At 34.9% G+C, this 16,996-nt stretch overlaps 1 protein-coding gene across 1 annotated transcript; it reads right to left on the minus strand.

Annotated features, from left to right (window-relative positions):
* Window positions 1-11,182: 11,182 nt before the first annotated feature.
* On the minus strand, window positions 11,183-16,996 carry LOC128990945 (zinc finger protein 182-like). The gene is made up of 5 exons (XM_054413616.1): window positions 16,952-16,996; window positions 15,162-15,393; window positions 13,219-13,429; window positions 12,476-12,742; window positions 11,183-11,443 (listed from the first exon to the last, which is right to left on the minus strand). Exons 2-5 carry the CDS (start codon window positions 15,386-15,388, stop codon window positions 11,291-11,293), a joined length of 858 nt encoding a protein of 285 aa, XP_054269591.1. The 5' UTR covers window positions 15,389-15,393; window positions 16,952-16,996; the 3' UTR covers window positions 11,183-11,290.

The raw sequence follows: 16,996 nt of genomic DNA on the forward strand, positions 1-16,996 counted from the left end.
GGGGTGCCGCCAAGGTGCGTGTTTTAACCCAAATAAGGGTGAAGGGTGAGTTTAGAATGTTGTGAGATGATCTTTGTACCTACTGTAGCTTTGTAACTGACTATCATCAGCTGGTTCATCAGTTAAGGTAATTTATTATAAAAAAATGTCCTGTCACCCGACAAAGTGGGCTTCCTTGCACAGATAGTACGGAAAGCCTTACTTTGGCGCACAGTTTTTACTTTGGCGCAAACCAGTATTCCTGACAACACAAAACAGCGTGCTTTTATTATGCACGTTAATCCGTGTACGCTTGAAAATAAGTTGGCAACACTGAAATATATAACGACTACGATCAGCTGGTGCTCGTTTCCCATTTCGTTCAATGTTTGGATTTAACCTAACTTCAAAACGTGTTGTACAGTGTTTGAAAGACTAATGATTTATATTATTTAGATTTATAGTAGGTAACTGTATGAAAAATATAACGTGTAACACGAGTTCAGACTGCCCACTAGTTACACAAATAATTATTCTCAAAGCTTAACTTTGTAGACCTGATCAGGTCGTTACATCGTTATTGTTACATCGTTGGAGACGCCCCGAGACAAGGCTATGCGGCGTCATCGCTAGGTTATGTCATGCTAATGCTAATGTATTCAATATTATTTAGATCACAGGCTCCGGCCTTGGTCATGCGACAAGTAAAATAAAACAACGCGATTACTTGGTGTTTCCCTACATGGGGCCGTGGATGGCCAGAGTGGGTTATCTGTAGTGTCAAGCCTCGTTAGTTTAGCAATGTATTTGTGAAATTTAAATGAAATTGATTCAGTAGTTTTTGCGTTTCTCGTATAAACAGATATTAGACAACGCCTCTTCTTTTTAGATAAATAGATGTAAAATTACAAAGACAAAAAATATATGAGTTCAATGTAGGTAGGATGAGCATATTTGCCCTTTTCAACAAAATGTTACAAAGTCATTGGTCAATAGGAAAATAGGTACCCCGTTAGAAAGGCGTAGCCATCGATATATCGATGAGCGTAGCCTACACTATCTCAGAAAACTAAAAAATACTCCCATCACAGCAAACCTGCAGAATTGGCGGATTTCAATCAAAATATTTCCTTAAACGTGTCAGATTTTCCCTAATTTTAATAACAACAGGTTTAACGAGTAGGCCCTACAGTAGCTTATATCCATCAAATACTACAGTAAATGGGATTTCTTAAAGAAATTTGGCTATTTAAAATATTTTAGTTTTTTAAGTTTATTTTAGTATTTTAAATAACCAAACTCTTTCAGGAACCCCCATTTTTGACAAAATTCAACAATTAGATAATCAATCGTCAACAAATTTCCAAACGATAAACTGTAAAGCCAAATTACACTTACAAAAAAACCAATAATATCAACAAAAAATAATTATTTATAATGAATTTTTAAATGGACTGGATCTTTTTAGGTTCGGAAACATGTATAACTTCAAGGCAATATCAATTTGTGATTTTAGTTTATTTCTGACAAGTTTAACGCTGATTGTATTTGGTTAATTTGGCTAAGTTAACCTTAAGACATAAAAATGAAAAAGTAAATCGGCCCTGCGTCTAAATGTCCATGATACCTCTATAGTCTGTGCATCTTATTTTATTATCTATGGGATAAATTAGCCTAAAAAATATTTATAAAATTAAATCACAAGACCACCCTTGTCTAATATGTAGGCTATCATTTTTAATTAAAATTTAATCTCAATTTAAAATGATGATTTGAAAACTAAAGCAAAAGAATGGCAGACCCATTCTAGGGTGCCTCTCAATGGGAGTGACCGAATTTTCTACAAAGCCGTGAATTTGAGAATTGCGCGGTTCGAGAAGCTGCGGAATCAACTCGATCGAGCGTCATGGCATCGAGAGTCAATTCGAGCTGCTAGAACGCTCTTTAACACTACTTTAAGCAGATCCGCGAATTTAGCGATCAATGCTTCGTGTGCCGTTAGAGCACTCACTCCCGGCGGTGTGAGGAAAAGTCACGGTATATATTCGAACTACAAGAGTCTGTTTCCAAGCGTCTGGGAACAAGTTTGAAATACGTTTTAAAACAACCAAACCTTTTTCAATCTCCTAAAATCAGATATATTACGATTCGTTATTATAAAGGGAAGCTCGCTACGAAAAAACCATCAACAATACTTAATGCGATAATTTATTATGCAAGATTAAACATTCTTAGTTCGCGGCTATTATTAGCCTGTAGCGACGCTGCGGTACCTAGCGGCGAGCGGAAGAACTACCAGGATGCGTGTTGAACGAAGGACATCGCAGCGAACGTGCGGCGTGCGCGTAATAGCATAGACAAAAAGAATTAAGGCTACAGGATTTGTTGGTTGACTGGCATATTGATTGAATACTTTTATACGTGAAGGGAAGGATGCCTTCCTGAAAGTTATTAATTGTGAACATTTTACTGCGGATTTTTATTGCTTTAGAGTTTTACTCGAAAACTACTAAGGAGGACTATTAGTTGAAAACCCTTACCTTACTTTAATACTTTAATACTTTCTTACCTATTAAATGGCGACCATACAAAGTAGGTATTTTAAGCCAATAATCTATAGCTATTTGAATAAAATGTCTAAACAGTTAATCATCTTGTTTAATATTACTGGTTCCAGTGAAAGTTAATAATAAAAATCAGCAAGTTTGGTTGGGTTTAGTTTGGAATAGTTTCATAATTGACTAGCTGCTGTAACCGTGCTTCGCAACGGGAAAATTTACTACTACGAACACTTGTTAAGTACAGTAGTTCAAATTTATAAACAAATACACCCCCACCGCAGCAAACCTGCCTACAAAGTGAATTTCCATTCGTCTGAATTGATTTTCTATCACATCTATTTAAATAACATTAGGTTTAACGAGTACCAAGGTTTGCTGCGACAAGGAAACTAATAAAGTGTGTTTTTAGTAAAATAGTATTAAATAAATACATTTTCCAAGTTTGATCAAAATATCCATAAACAAGCAAACTACAACATTTTAAAATATTTTTCATAAGAATAACATGGGCATTTTTAAATTTACAATTTTTTTAATTTTCTCTGTTACCGTGTATATTGTATAAAAACACTTTGATATACTAAATTATTAGTATTTTAAGCTTTTTAAAAAGGTCTAAGGAGAAATTGGTAAATTTTGTGTTTTAAGGGTCAAAAATGAGAAAACCCAATTTTTACCCTATAAAACCCTGGTTCCATGCTGGTTTTTGGCAACTCCGATCATGTTGGTTCGCGAACTCATTCAAGTTTATCCTGCCTTAAACCTTTAAACCAAATTTCATCAAAATCGGACAAAAATTACTCAAGTTACCGCTTTCACGTAACTATTTGATTAATCAAACTTGGAACGAAACATAAATATGAACGAATGGTGTTTTTGGCCTCTGGGGACATCAAAATTAAAAAGTAAATCGGTCCCGGGTCTAGGTCTTACCAATAGCTACTTCCCTATAGGGAAATTAGCAAAAAACTCCTAATTTATACAAGTAGTAATTGTTATAACCTTCATTGTAATTGTCCTATTGTTGACATGAAAATATGCCAATAGCATTATTTAACTTAGCAACTTTTGGTAAATTGAAAGCAGAGCCTGGGTTGATAAAGCAATGGTTTTAGAATCTAATAATAAATAAAATGAAAAAAATAATCTATGACAGAGTTTTAGAATAAATATACTTAAACCTACCACATATTGTATGTAAAATATTATATTTAATTTGTTTGGATCTGCTGTCTGAAATTGTAAAATATAAGCATTTGGCAATTCTGATTGTTTACGTTGAAATGTCAACACAAAGGTAAACATTGTGAATTTTATCATGCTTCCATAATTATATTTGGCCATCGATCTCTAGAGATCGATGTATTTGGCATGATCTTGATCCAGAGGCTAACCCATCATGAAAAACAAAAATTGTTAGTTTGTAAACTATCGGATCTTATCAATATTTTCATTCGGTTGTTTTTGACAACAGTTACCGAAGTCTACCCATCTTGTAAAATAAAGCAGTGTTCTTGTCTTATTAATCTATTATTTATATGGAAACTGCATTAATTTAGTGGTAAAGATACTGGGACCATCATTCATATACATTCAGTAGTACATTGGATGATTTGAATCTAGACTAGACCAGTCTATAGCAGTGCTGCTCAACCTTTTAGCGAATTTCCCATATAGGGAATAAGCTATTACCGTAGTACTCATGGTGAGACCTAGACCCGGGACAGATTTAATTTTTCGTTTTGAGGTCCCTAGAGGCCAAAAACACCATCCGTTCAAATTCATATATAAATATATGTATGTCCGTTAGCGCGATAACTCGAGCAAAAATATTCAGATTTTGATGAAATCTGGTAAAAACGTGTAAACCTACGTTTATTCAAACGAGTTCGGGAACCAGCATAATCGGACCATGGGAACGAGGGTTTATGGGGGGTTTTATGGGGTAAAAATAGAGTTTTCCCATTTTTGACCCTAAAAACTAAAAATTTTGCAATTTCTTTTTAAACCATTTTGTAGAGCTTAAAAAACGAAATAATTTAGTACTATTGAAGCGCTGTTATATGCCTAACGGTCACGGAGAACATTCAAAAATAGTTTAATTTAAAATTCCCATGTTATTCTTATGGAGAAAATTAAAACTGTTGTAATTTACTTGTTTATGGATATAGATAAAATTTTGGAATTTTTTTTATTTCATCCTATAGTATTGACTTATGGTCAAAAAACACTTTTTACCTTCCCAGTAGCAGCAAACCTAAGCACTCGTTAAATCTAATGTTATTTAAATTGGGAATACATTTTATATCTTATTTATGGAAATTTTTGAGTAAAAATGTAATCATACAAGTTGAAATTTGCTTAGTCTGCAGGTTTGCTGCGGCGGGGGTATTTTCCTGGTGTGGTCACGTGGTTTACCACTTTAAGACAACAAATATTTTGGTTCTTAGGGGTAGTTGAGTATGTAATGTTTTTTTATATTGTAATTTGCTAACCGAAACATTTTCCAACCAAAAGAATGAACCCTTATCAAGAGAGTTATATTTAGGAATACAGTGGCGTCCCAGGGAGAGGGAATGGTAGTGATATATCCCCCCCCCAGAAATATTTTATATTGTTTAGCTAACACAAATTTCTGTAATCTATGTAAATCAATTATTTACATTGAAAACCGTTTCAAAGCAAGTTGGTCATCAGCACCTTACTAACAATTAATTATTTGAGATGAGGATGACACCAAAGGCTGGGGTGAAGTCCTAACACAAATACTATTAGCTTGAGCATATTTTAGAGCTAGAATACTTATAAAAATATGTTTAAGGCTTTAAATTCCACATTTTTTCTGGGGGGGGGCCCGACCTCCCTTTTTTCTGGGGATATTCCATACCCCCCTGACTCCCCGGGGGTCATCCCCACCCCCAAAATGAAATCCTGGGACCCCCACTGGGAATAGATGAATAAGTTACCTATAGGAGGTTCTGAAAAAGTCAATTGATTCAGAAAAAAACTGAGCCGTTCTTCAGATTCTATTGATTGTTTCATTACTTCACTGGATTTCCAGAAAACCACCATAAAACTACATAAAAGGCCAAAAATTTTGTAAAAGGTTAATTATAAGTCTTTGTATACTATTTACATTATTTATTTCACTTTGACAGACAATTACACGAATGATAAGAAATACTGTTTTATCTTTGCAGAAAGTATACAATACTAATCTCTGATACTATCTGTAAGGTGCATAGAATATGTTACAACATAAACTTCTACTTCTAAAATACATCATGGTCAGAGGTTCCACAGAAGACCTCTCTTTAAATGTGTTTTATATAAATAATACTTGTAAGTAATACTGTCGTATTAGGATCTAAATAATGATTTCATCAATTTTACAGAAGCACTTTTTAAAAATGAACAAAAAAAGTAAATTCTTAAGAACCTCAAAAACAAGACCCACAGCGGCAAGTCATTCTTGATAACAAGCGTCGTTTTCAAATACCTTTGATTTTGTATCTGTCCTGGACACATGTAATGGCAAACCTCAATAAGAAGTCTACCTTGTTAACAAGTATTATTTGATAATTCCTATAAAAGAATTATTATCGAGGTTCTACTGAAATCATATTAAGCTAATAGAAGAAACTACTGTATCTTGAATAACCAACACTGAATGACCATAAAAAAATCAAAAGACAAAAAAAATTACCTTAGGTAATAGATGGATAGCCTACACTGACTTAAACCAACTTATTTCAACTTGTAACCAACTTTTCTCTATTATTCAAACAAATTTTAAATGCTAAAAAAATATTGCATTGTTAATGATTGCAAAAATAAACTTGTGCTTACACAACAGGAAGACTTAAATTAGTTATACTGACAAATTCTGATAAACAAAACAAAAAATTTATATTTTATAAACCTTGAACTATTTTTATAGAAACTAAATTTCACCATTAAATATATAACATGAATTACCTACTAAAAAAAAAATGGTGTATTTTACTTCTATAGTTTTAAGTCACCTATGTATCAAAAGTTTTTTTTCAAACGAGATCATCTTATCGTCCTGATAGAAACTGAATTGTTAGCAGCCACAACAAATATAACACAGATACAATTTTTCAGAAGAATTCAGAAGGTTTGAATTTGGTTCTTTAAAGCATTGGTCGTAAAAAATGAAAGTGTTTTTAGCAAAACTGAAAAAGACTCTAAAAACTTTATACAGGGTGATTAGTACTCAGTGTGACAAAAATTTTTTGGCGTAAGTACAAAGTAAATGCAGTATGATGATGCATATCAAATGTTCCAAGTCTAAAAATTAGCTTCCCAAAGAATTATTTTATGTTTTTCAAAAATAACCATGTTTTTAAACTTAATACAGCTATTACTCCATTACCTGTAGATGGATTTGAGTAGATAATGTCATTTTCGTGTTCTACATTAAATTTTGAATAAGAATAGTACAAAATGACGGGGGGTCAGTTGTAAAAACTCCCTTGTAAATAGATTCAAAGATAAAAATTAAGATGTTTGATAAAAACTTAAAAACATTGGTCAATTGCATTTGTTCACACCCCGTATACAAGAAAGTGTCGGGATATGTTAAAAACTGTGCCATTTTATAAGCTTTCCAACCATATGCTACACCATTGAGCTTTATGTCTGCTTATGTACACTTTAGTGGTTTGAAGACTACAAAGCATGGTGTCTTTAACGTTTAAAACATAGAAAGTCGGCATTTATAAGCAAAAGTTGTATTTTTGTTTCAGTTTGAACAGTAAAACAGTAAAAATGTTCCCTGTTTACTGGAATTCAAACCACTAAAACAAACAAAAAAATATGCAAACCTCAATAGTGTAGCATATGGTTGGAAAGCTTATAAAATGGCGCAGTTTTTAACATATTCCGACACTTTCTTGTATACAGGGTGTGAACAAATGCAACTGACCAATGTTTTTAAGTTTTCATCAAACATCTTAATTTTTATCTTTGAATCTATTTACAATGGAGTTTTTATAACTGATCCTCTGTCATTTAGTATTATTCTTATTTTAAATTTAATGTAGAACACGAAAATGACATTATCTACTCAAATCCATCTACAGGTAATGGAGAAATAGCTGTATTAAGTTTAAAAACATGGTTATTTTTGAAAAACATAAAATAATTCTTTGGGAAGCTAATTTTTAGACTTGGAACATGTTATATGCATCATCACACTTCATTTACTTTGTACTTACACCAAAAAATTTTTGTCACACTGAGTACCAATCACCCTGTATATTTTGTGTAAGATGAGGAAAACAACAAAACAGTGTAAAAATATGTGTAATAAAATCAATGAATTATGGCTGTGATTCAGCAAGTTGAATCCTTAAAATAAGATTTACTTTCTACGTAAATGTGCACTAAACTACAACAGCTAGGCTAAGAGTTTTAAAATTAGAGTTTACACACAGAGACAAAAAAATATCACAAAAATAAAACTACACAATTTGGCTTTTTTTTGTACACCCTAGGAACCTGAGTACAAAATCTAAGGCTAAAATTATCTAAGGCCAGAAACCATTACTCTTAAGGCGGGTAAGTATGTAAACTTTATAAAAAAGGCGAGATTTGAAATGGATTGCTAGCAGATTCTACTTCTTACTAAACAAATGACTAGTGTTCAACGAACGTTGATTGGTCCGAAATATTACATACAACTTAACCTACAAGACTACCAAATAAGGCTAGAATGAATTCATTAGACCATGAAATGTTCTACACAGTTTGCAATATACACTGTACAGGGTTGCCAAGAAGTCCCTTTACACTAACGATAAATTAATTCAATTGGTGTTCTAGGGCCAAAGCGGTGGTGGGGGAAGGGAGAGCGAGGCTTCATTCTCTCCCCCCACTACTCACTAACTCCCTCTCTAGTTCCGTAACTACTCACGTGTTTATAACAGTGTACTACATCCTCCAATAAGCTAGGGCTACACTTGTCCGATTAATTTGGTCCGGTCCCGCTGGAAGTGGTGGCTATACTTGTCAAATCAGCTCCGGTCCGCCCCAATCGCTTCCGCCAAAATGCAGAAGAATGCTCCCTGGAGGATTGTTCTGTGTCGAATCGGTTTGGAGCTGAGCTGAGGAGACAAGTGTAGCCACCTCCATTTAAAAACAAAGGAAACATTGTTCTGCATTTTGGAGGACTCAACCGGACCGGTCCAAATCCGACAAGTAGCCACTGCTTTTTGTGTAAAGGAACTTTTCGGCCACCCTGTAGTTTGTCCATTGTTAGTTTAGATACCCAATACAAACAAGTTATTAACATGTTATTAAGTTTGGTAAAACTTAATAAATCTAATACAAACAATAGTCCGTCATTCATATTTGTACCAGTGACAGTGAACACTGTGCATTGCATATAGAATGAAACTCATGACAACCTTTGAATTTATATTTTCCCTTACAGTAATATTGCCATGAACTCATTCTAGCCTTATTTTTACCCTGATAACTAACAAAATATTTTATTTGATCTCCATATAATATCAGTAAAAAATAAAACCTTAGTCTTGGAATCAGTAAAAAATATATAATAACAGTGTAACACTGCTAGTTAAACAACTTATTTCTGGGAGTGAATTTTTAAGTCATGTACCACATTAGAGTGTTAACATCAGTTGTGCAAAAATATTATTACACGTTCAAAAAATATTTCTAAGCTGCTAGATCAGATATGTTATGAGATAATACTTCACATCTATTTTGATACTTGGGTAGATTTCACAAAATTACTCCTTTATTTACAAAATATTCCACACAAATATAATCTACACAAAACTCTAGAATCGTTACAACTTACACTAGGGGCTGATAAAATATGATATATTTAATATGATTCCTGAGGTTTTTCTATTTACAATAACTACGCTTAATATTGGTCTTGAATTTATGATTAAGTGGCAGTAAACGATCTGGTCTTGACAAAATCTAATCATCTACAAGTACAGAAATTGTTGTCTTTTGTTATTGTTTTGTGACAGTAATGTTTGCATTGAATGTTGACTGTTGCTACATCTATACATGTTTTATTTGTTTTTACTTCTAATACAAACACAGTAAATTACATAACCAGTACACACCAGAAATTTAACCTCTTTTCAAAAGTTACATTGAAAATTGCATAAAACTTTCGAATAATACTTTTGTAGGCACATGTTATTGTATCTTGTATTCATTTCTTGTTAACAGTTATCATAGTTTAGAATAGTTTTACATTTTGTTAATTTGGATTCTGTCGCTCATCATGAAAATATTACAAATATTTGATTCTCCATACTAAATCTACTACTTATTAGAAAGATACTTTTTCAAAAATATGTCAGTCTCATATTTGCCATCCAATAAAAACACTAATGTAAGAAAAATACCATTAACCTATTTAAAATATTTTAATGGATTTGCCAATCTTCAAAATTCCAAAAACTTTGATACATTCCGTGATTTTCAATCACTCCTCGACACAAAGAGGAATGATCCAGAGGAAACATTCAAGTGCAATTCGGGATGTGTCAACTTTGAATCAAACCTTACAGCTCTTGTGAAGAGGTTTGAGTTCAAATTTGGTGTGCTGGATTCAATGATTGAATCTTAAATTTAGTTACAGCTGCTGCTAATACAACTCGGTTGTTTGTTTAGTCAGTCAACGTAATGAGAAACCAAGTAGCAATGTTCCAAGTGTCGATATTTTAGTACTTAAAAAGTCTTTATTTTCACTGAACTGTATTTCTTGTACAGGAACCTTGACATCAAGGGAAATAATAAAAACTGAGCTGTATAGGAACAAGCTAGAGTGATGAACATTCTCAATTTTTCCTTAATTTCGGGTGATTAACATATGTTTCTGATATCAACAGTTTGGAAATAAATTTTAAAAAGAAGTAAATATAAATAATAATGAGAATCAATTTCAGTAGAGTAAATTCTGTATTGCAGTTAATAATGTATACACATAAATTTTAGATTCAGATCTCTACAAGATGTAGGTCCCAGAAATATCACACCGTAAGAAAATCTCTCTTTGCTCCTCTTGCCCTCAAAACTAGTCTTGTCCCAATTATTCGTTATCTCTCCATACTGTGCTGAGTGCATGTGTTAATGTACCAAATGTGATCACAGCCCCACTAGCGGCACATAGGCCTACTACAACCTGAACTTTCTACATACAAGTTTCCTCTGGATCCATGCCATCTTTGTTGTGTGCCACTTGTTTCAACACAAAACCTTACAATATTTAAAGCTACGACTGTTCATATTAGTTTCAATGGCATTTGCAAAGACATAAATTAATTGTCAATTGACAAACCTTTATGGCTATTCAGACACTAAATACTAAAAAGTGTCATGAAACAAAAATCTTGGCACTTAGAAATTCTAAGCTTTATATAAAGCTAAATTATGAGATGTTTCATCCCATCAACTGATATTACCTTAGTTCCTTGTACCAGAATCAGCAATGATAAAATCCTATTTTGTTACCTTATTGTGATGTAAGCATCTTCACATTGACAAGATTCATTAACAACTAAGAAACTAACTTCCACGCTCAAATTTTACCTCCAAGTCCTTAACTATAGCAAACAAACGGCTAACTACAGCTAACCATCTTCCAGGGTGGGCTTTAGTCGGCAGGATAGTTTAAAGCTAATACAGACATAGCTCGATACGTTTAGCATGTCTAGGTGATGATACTGAGTCACTTAGGAGCAGACTTGTGTGGAGTCAGGGGTGCGGAAGTGTGTACGCAGATGGAACATAAACTGGTCCCTATTGGTGAAGGACTGATGACACATCAGACAGTAGCTCTGGTCTGGCTGAGGAAACGGGCCGCAGTACGTAGTTGTATCCAGGGGCTGCAACATAATCAAACTACGGTTAGTTGTAACTCTGATTTGTAAGAATAGTAGGGCATAGGGTTACAAAAATAATACCTACTAAATACCTATAAGCTGAGTTCAACTTAAAGCCTTATCCGGCACTCCTCAACCATCGGGTGCAAATTTATCTGCTTAGGCATTTACTTATGAAAACAGGTTGGATACAAAATCCCTATCATTCACACGATATTTCCCACTTTTCCGGTCAACAAATCCAGTTGTCAAATATGGGTCTAGGACTATTTACTAGGAGGTCTGGTGGGTTTTGCAATGTTTTCAGGTCAGGTGAGGCCAACAATTGTCCCAACAGAGCAGTAGGCCTAGGTACAGTACACAGTGTTTCTGGGATCGCTGTAAATGTTTGCTCATATGAAAATTGACGATTTTGCCACAATGGTTGGAGACGACGATGTCACTGTGACTACGTAAGATATACACAAATTTGCTATCAGCGTTAGTTTATGGTGAAGGAATGTTGATGGTTACAATTTTGCCTTGACTGTCAAAGAAATTCTCGATGTTACGGTTATGGAACCATGTTAAGAAGGTGGGAACTGGCATTCCGGTATTAAACCAGCTCCAGAACCTCCCCCCCTACCACCAACCACTACCTAAGACACACCTGTTCAGCAGCTAGCTAAAATGCATAACAGGCCTAGTGTGTGTATACAGTATATGTATTTTTGAGCGTATATAAATATATGTTTTGTAGATAGTTGTCAATAAACTAGAGATATGTGGCAACACTGCATAGTTGGCAACAGCCATCACAGTCCCAGTAATCTTGTAAACTCTCTACCAGGGTGAATTATTGTTTGTTCAGTGCCTGCACTTCTCCAAGGTATAGGCCTAATATGTTCTAAATCCAAAATATTATAATTTTAACCTCAACTCCAGTGAAATACTATAACACGAGTCAAATGGTTTTCTGGTAACCACAGTGATAATATTGTCGGCATGTCTCAAACTAGCATTGAACCTAACATAAGAAAAAAACGCAAAACTCACCATAACGGAAGGGTGAGGTGGGGGAGGTGGCGGGGGAGACATGGAAGTGCTCTCGTCCTTCATCTCCTTCCTAGGTGCCACCAGAGTGTGCTGAGGCTGCGGTGGGCGGGAGTCTGGCACACGCTTGGACAGTGGGGCCAGGTTCGATGGAGTCAGATGCTTCAGTTTGTTCATGTGTATCACCAGCTTGTCTCGTCGGGAGAACGCCTTCTTACAAACTTCGCACACGTAAGGTTTCTCACCAGTGTGGATCCTCATGTGTATCACCTACAATTAAGTAAAACCCCTTTAACAATAAATTTCTGCTGATCCGCATCGCAACTGGACAAGTTCAAGCTGGACTTAAAGATAAGTCAGGAAAACTGTAAAATTTGTAACTTGACAAGAACTTCAAGTTCAACGAGAAAATAGACAATGGAAATATATTTCCATGTACCAGTCTTATTTTTTAACTTTATCATCATCCAAACAAGGCTTCAAAAACAGTTTACTAGAAATACTAGAATATTATAAAGAATTTACTACTTTATGTAGGGTTCTAGGATCAAAGTAGACTCCTTCTTAGGAACATAACGGCATTATTGAATCTGCAAAAGCACCAGCTGACGTTTTTATAGATTACTGCAACGCATCCCAAACCTAAATCCAGTATTTTCACCAGTTCAATGAAGTGATAGTCTCCCAAAGACCAAATATTTCACATAGAACAAAAAGCTTTTTTACAAATAAATAAATTAACTTACAAGTTTATCTTTCCTAGCCAAGCCTTTCCCACACTCGGTGCAGGTGAAGCTCTTATTGTTATTCTCCACCTTGGGCTTGGGCTTCTGCAGTGACATCTGGTAGGTCTGAGTCTGGGAAGCGTTGGTAGATGGCGAGGCCTTTTTCACTTCATTATAGGAGTTTTCAGGCTGGTAACTTTGTGAACTAGAGCTGCTCGAGTAATCTGGAGCCCTGAAATAACATTTTTGTGGACTAACAATTTCTCAGACAATTTTGATTAAAAAAATAACAGCTTCAAAGGGTAAATCAAACATCTCAAGTAGGCTTACTTTGTTAATCTTTGTCTTTGGATACTAAAAGGTGACTTATTGCACAATCGAAATCTTGATTTGAAATAAGTTTCACGTTTGATTAAATGTTTCCAGGTGCTAATGTCTATTGCTTGTGTTAGGGGAAATTGTATGTACAAAAGTTAGTGAAATAACATAATAGGCCTAACGGTACTGAAAACTCTAGGATGCATAAGTTACGGTAGCCTAAGATTTGTAAGAAAAACTTTAAATCTCTCTTACACCGATAGAACTGCTTTTACATTTTGTACGCTACCGCTAGCCCTAATAAATCAAGCCATTTAACCATGGGTTAACAACTGCCGGATCAGCTGAGCTTGGAGGAGGACGGATGGGGGTAGGTGCATTGTCCATTGTTGATAAGCCATTCACACTCCTGGCCTTATCTCATAGTTGTTCTAGTTCGTCTTTAACAACGTATAAGTACACCGTACTGACATCCACCGATGGTCGTGAAAGTGGCTTGTCTTCTATTGCCATGAAAAGCAACTCTGCCGTATTTTGTTTCCTCCAATCAGACTCCTTGTAAAGTTGGTGGATGTCAGTAAGGTGTACTTAGCCTAAACGTTGTTAAATATGAACGAGAACAACTACGAGATAAGGCCAGGAGCGTGAATGGCTTATCAACAATGGACAATGCACCTACCCCTGCCTCCAAGCTCAGCTGATCCGGCAGTCGTGGTTAGGCGTTCGACCCGCGTGCGGAATAAAAATAGTATTTTTCTACCCTGAGGAAGAGGAAGGTTTTTTTGAGTTCCGCGAAACGTCGGACTTTTGATGCCATGGACGATTTTGTGTCATGTATATATATGTGTTTATGTGTGTTTTGACGAATCGTCCTGGACATCACAGACAAAAATAAAGGTGAGTGAAACCCATAATAATCTTCGTGAATAACATATTCAGTGGTCACAGCGAAAACATGAACAACTTTGACGGTCACCAGTAACATTGAGAACATCGCTCATAATCAGGGCGAAATCGTAAACATCTGCGGTGACGGCAAGATCGAGATCATCAACCACGGTCTTGGCCAAATCATGCACATCTTCCAAGGTTAAGAGAAAATCTTGAACATCTTCCACGCTCTCTGGACATCACCGTCTCTCACTATCACCGTAAAATCAATTTTCAACAGAAAAACCGACCAGGTGAAATTAGTGAATTTTATCTAGGACTTCTACCTAGAATCACTACCGTACATATTTAGGCCTACATTGTAACTTAGAGTAAAAATATAATTTTAAGTCAAACAATTTACACTATGCCATTGGCCACAATAGAAATTATTCACATTTTTTTTAATGCACCTTTAAGTATAAGCTGTCAAACCAAGGTTTAAAATAGCGTAAAATAAAACATTTTTAGGCCTATCTAAATTTTAATCATCTTCCGGGATAGGTAATTCTGATGGACGCCAATAACAGAATTACCTATATTTTTTAGGCTACTAAGAACTGAGCCCTTTACAAAAGTTACCCTCTCCTTGCAATTCATATACCCACACCATAGCCTACTCATATAGCCATACTTAGTTCTATAGTGCATAGTTTCATAGCCTACTTTATATTTTTTACTTAGCTAGTCAGCAACAGCTTGAGAATTAGGCTTACCATGTCCCAATAGAGCGGAGTACTCTGACACCATCGTCGTAGCCAAGCCCGTCATCTGGAACCATGGTAAAAGACTCCTGAGAGTGGTTAACTTGGGGCACTTTAAGGCTGTAGTTTACTTGTTGCTCGTCCATTTTGAGTTTCTGCTGTGACTGTGCCGCAAGATGCTGTTGAATCATGGAGTTTGTTGCAACTGTTAAGTATCCATTCTTGTTGTTATCCGCCATATTTTCTACAACAAAAACTGTACCAGTAAGTAATACCAAAACATACTCCATTAGTAGATTTGTCATTCTTATGGAACAGCTGAAGCCAATTTTATTGTTGGTTCTGTACGTCCAACTGTAGAGGTTGTGTTTTGTTTACAATTTGTTTCTTGTTATTTCAGTCATTTAAAACCTCATTTAACCAAATAAAACTATATAGGCTAATCATAAACAATAACTGGTCTCAAAGTTATATACAGGTAATCAAATAGTAAAGCACAAATCATGAAAATAACCCTAAAATAATATAAAAAAAATTTTGTCTACCCCAGTGATCAGTGTGGACGTACATGAACTAGACACAAAAAAACAAGCTTCAAAATTTACAATGGGATAAGGAGTCTATTTGTGTTGCTTAGTCTATGTTAATACATTGGTTGGAAGTATACTTAAGTACTACCAAAATTTAATAACATGAATGGACAACATTTTAATTAATGGGCTTAGGGCCTAACATTAGTAGGCCTAAGTTAAATAACACTGACATGAATTTTTTTGGGTGTCAGAGGGTTACCGGTATTTTAAAATATATTATAGATTTTGATTCAGGGACAGAGTTGATAAAAAAGAACATAAGATTCTTAATTTTATAACTTAGGTAAGGGGTTTATCTGTTACATCCCTATTTCGCCCATCCTGCTTAGTAAGTTTTCCAAAAATAATACCAGATTTTACCGTTAGACTAACTTAACAGCCAAAAGTAACTTAGTTCCGTCTAGTGTGTAACCATTAGGCCTACCTTAGGGCCTACCGGTATTTAAAAAAAAAACATTTTAAGTTAGGTGTAAAACAGTTTAGGCCCCTACACTTTAACTTTTATGGGGAGTGCCTTTTATCAAGAAAGTGATTCAAAGAGAGAGAGAGAGAGAGAGAGAGAGAGAGAGAGAGAAAAAGAGCAAGAAACAGGTATGTCATCCCTAAAAAGGTTTCCTGTGGGCACCCATGGTAGGGCCTAAAGCTAAATTGGGAAGTTTCTTAAGTTAGTTTCTTTCCAAAGCAATGATCTAGGTACAAAAGATCATACAAAATAGGCCTACAAAAAATCTCAGAAAATCTCTTTGAGTTGAGAGCCAATTTCGAGGCCAAAACATCTATTAAACAAAACTTGACATGATTAAGATAGGTGTCTGCTTTAAAAGCCATGCAATATGTTCAGTAGGCCTAGGCTTTAAACTTGTGTTACACAAGACCTATGCCTAATTTAATTAAACAGCTCTTAAGTTAACTCAACTTTTAATCAAAAAAATGTTTTATCTTTAATTTTCTCATATTTATTTACTAAGTTTTATTCCTGCCTTAAAACCTTAGGTTCACTAATAATTTGTCATAAATTTACTATGCCCACTAATTAGGTAGTTGGGTAGCAATAGGCCACTACAGTGCATCCTGTCAACTTCAGTCAGTACTCTCAGATAGATAAATTTATGACTGAGAAATATGAGTAAACTGGGAAGGAACTGGCAAATATTATTGTAAAATGACTTACCCATGAATTTCTTAGGCAATTTCTATTTAATAACATACCTGAATTCGTTTAATGTCGAAAATATTGCAGATAACCGGCCTGGA

The sequence above is a fragment of the Macrosteles quadrilineatus genome, unplaced genomic scaffold, assembly GCF_028750875.1.
Source record: "Macrosteles quadrilineatus isolate MER2022 unplaced genomic scaffold, UCM_ALF_1.0 Scaffold_3__2_contigs__length_128488019, whole genome shotgun sequence".
Taxonomy (NCBI): Eukaryota; Metazoa; Arthropoda; class Insecta; order Hemiptera; family Cicadellidae; genus Macrosteles; species Macrosteles quadrilineatus.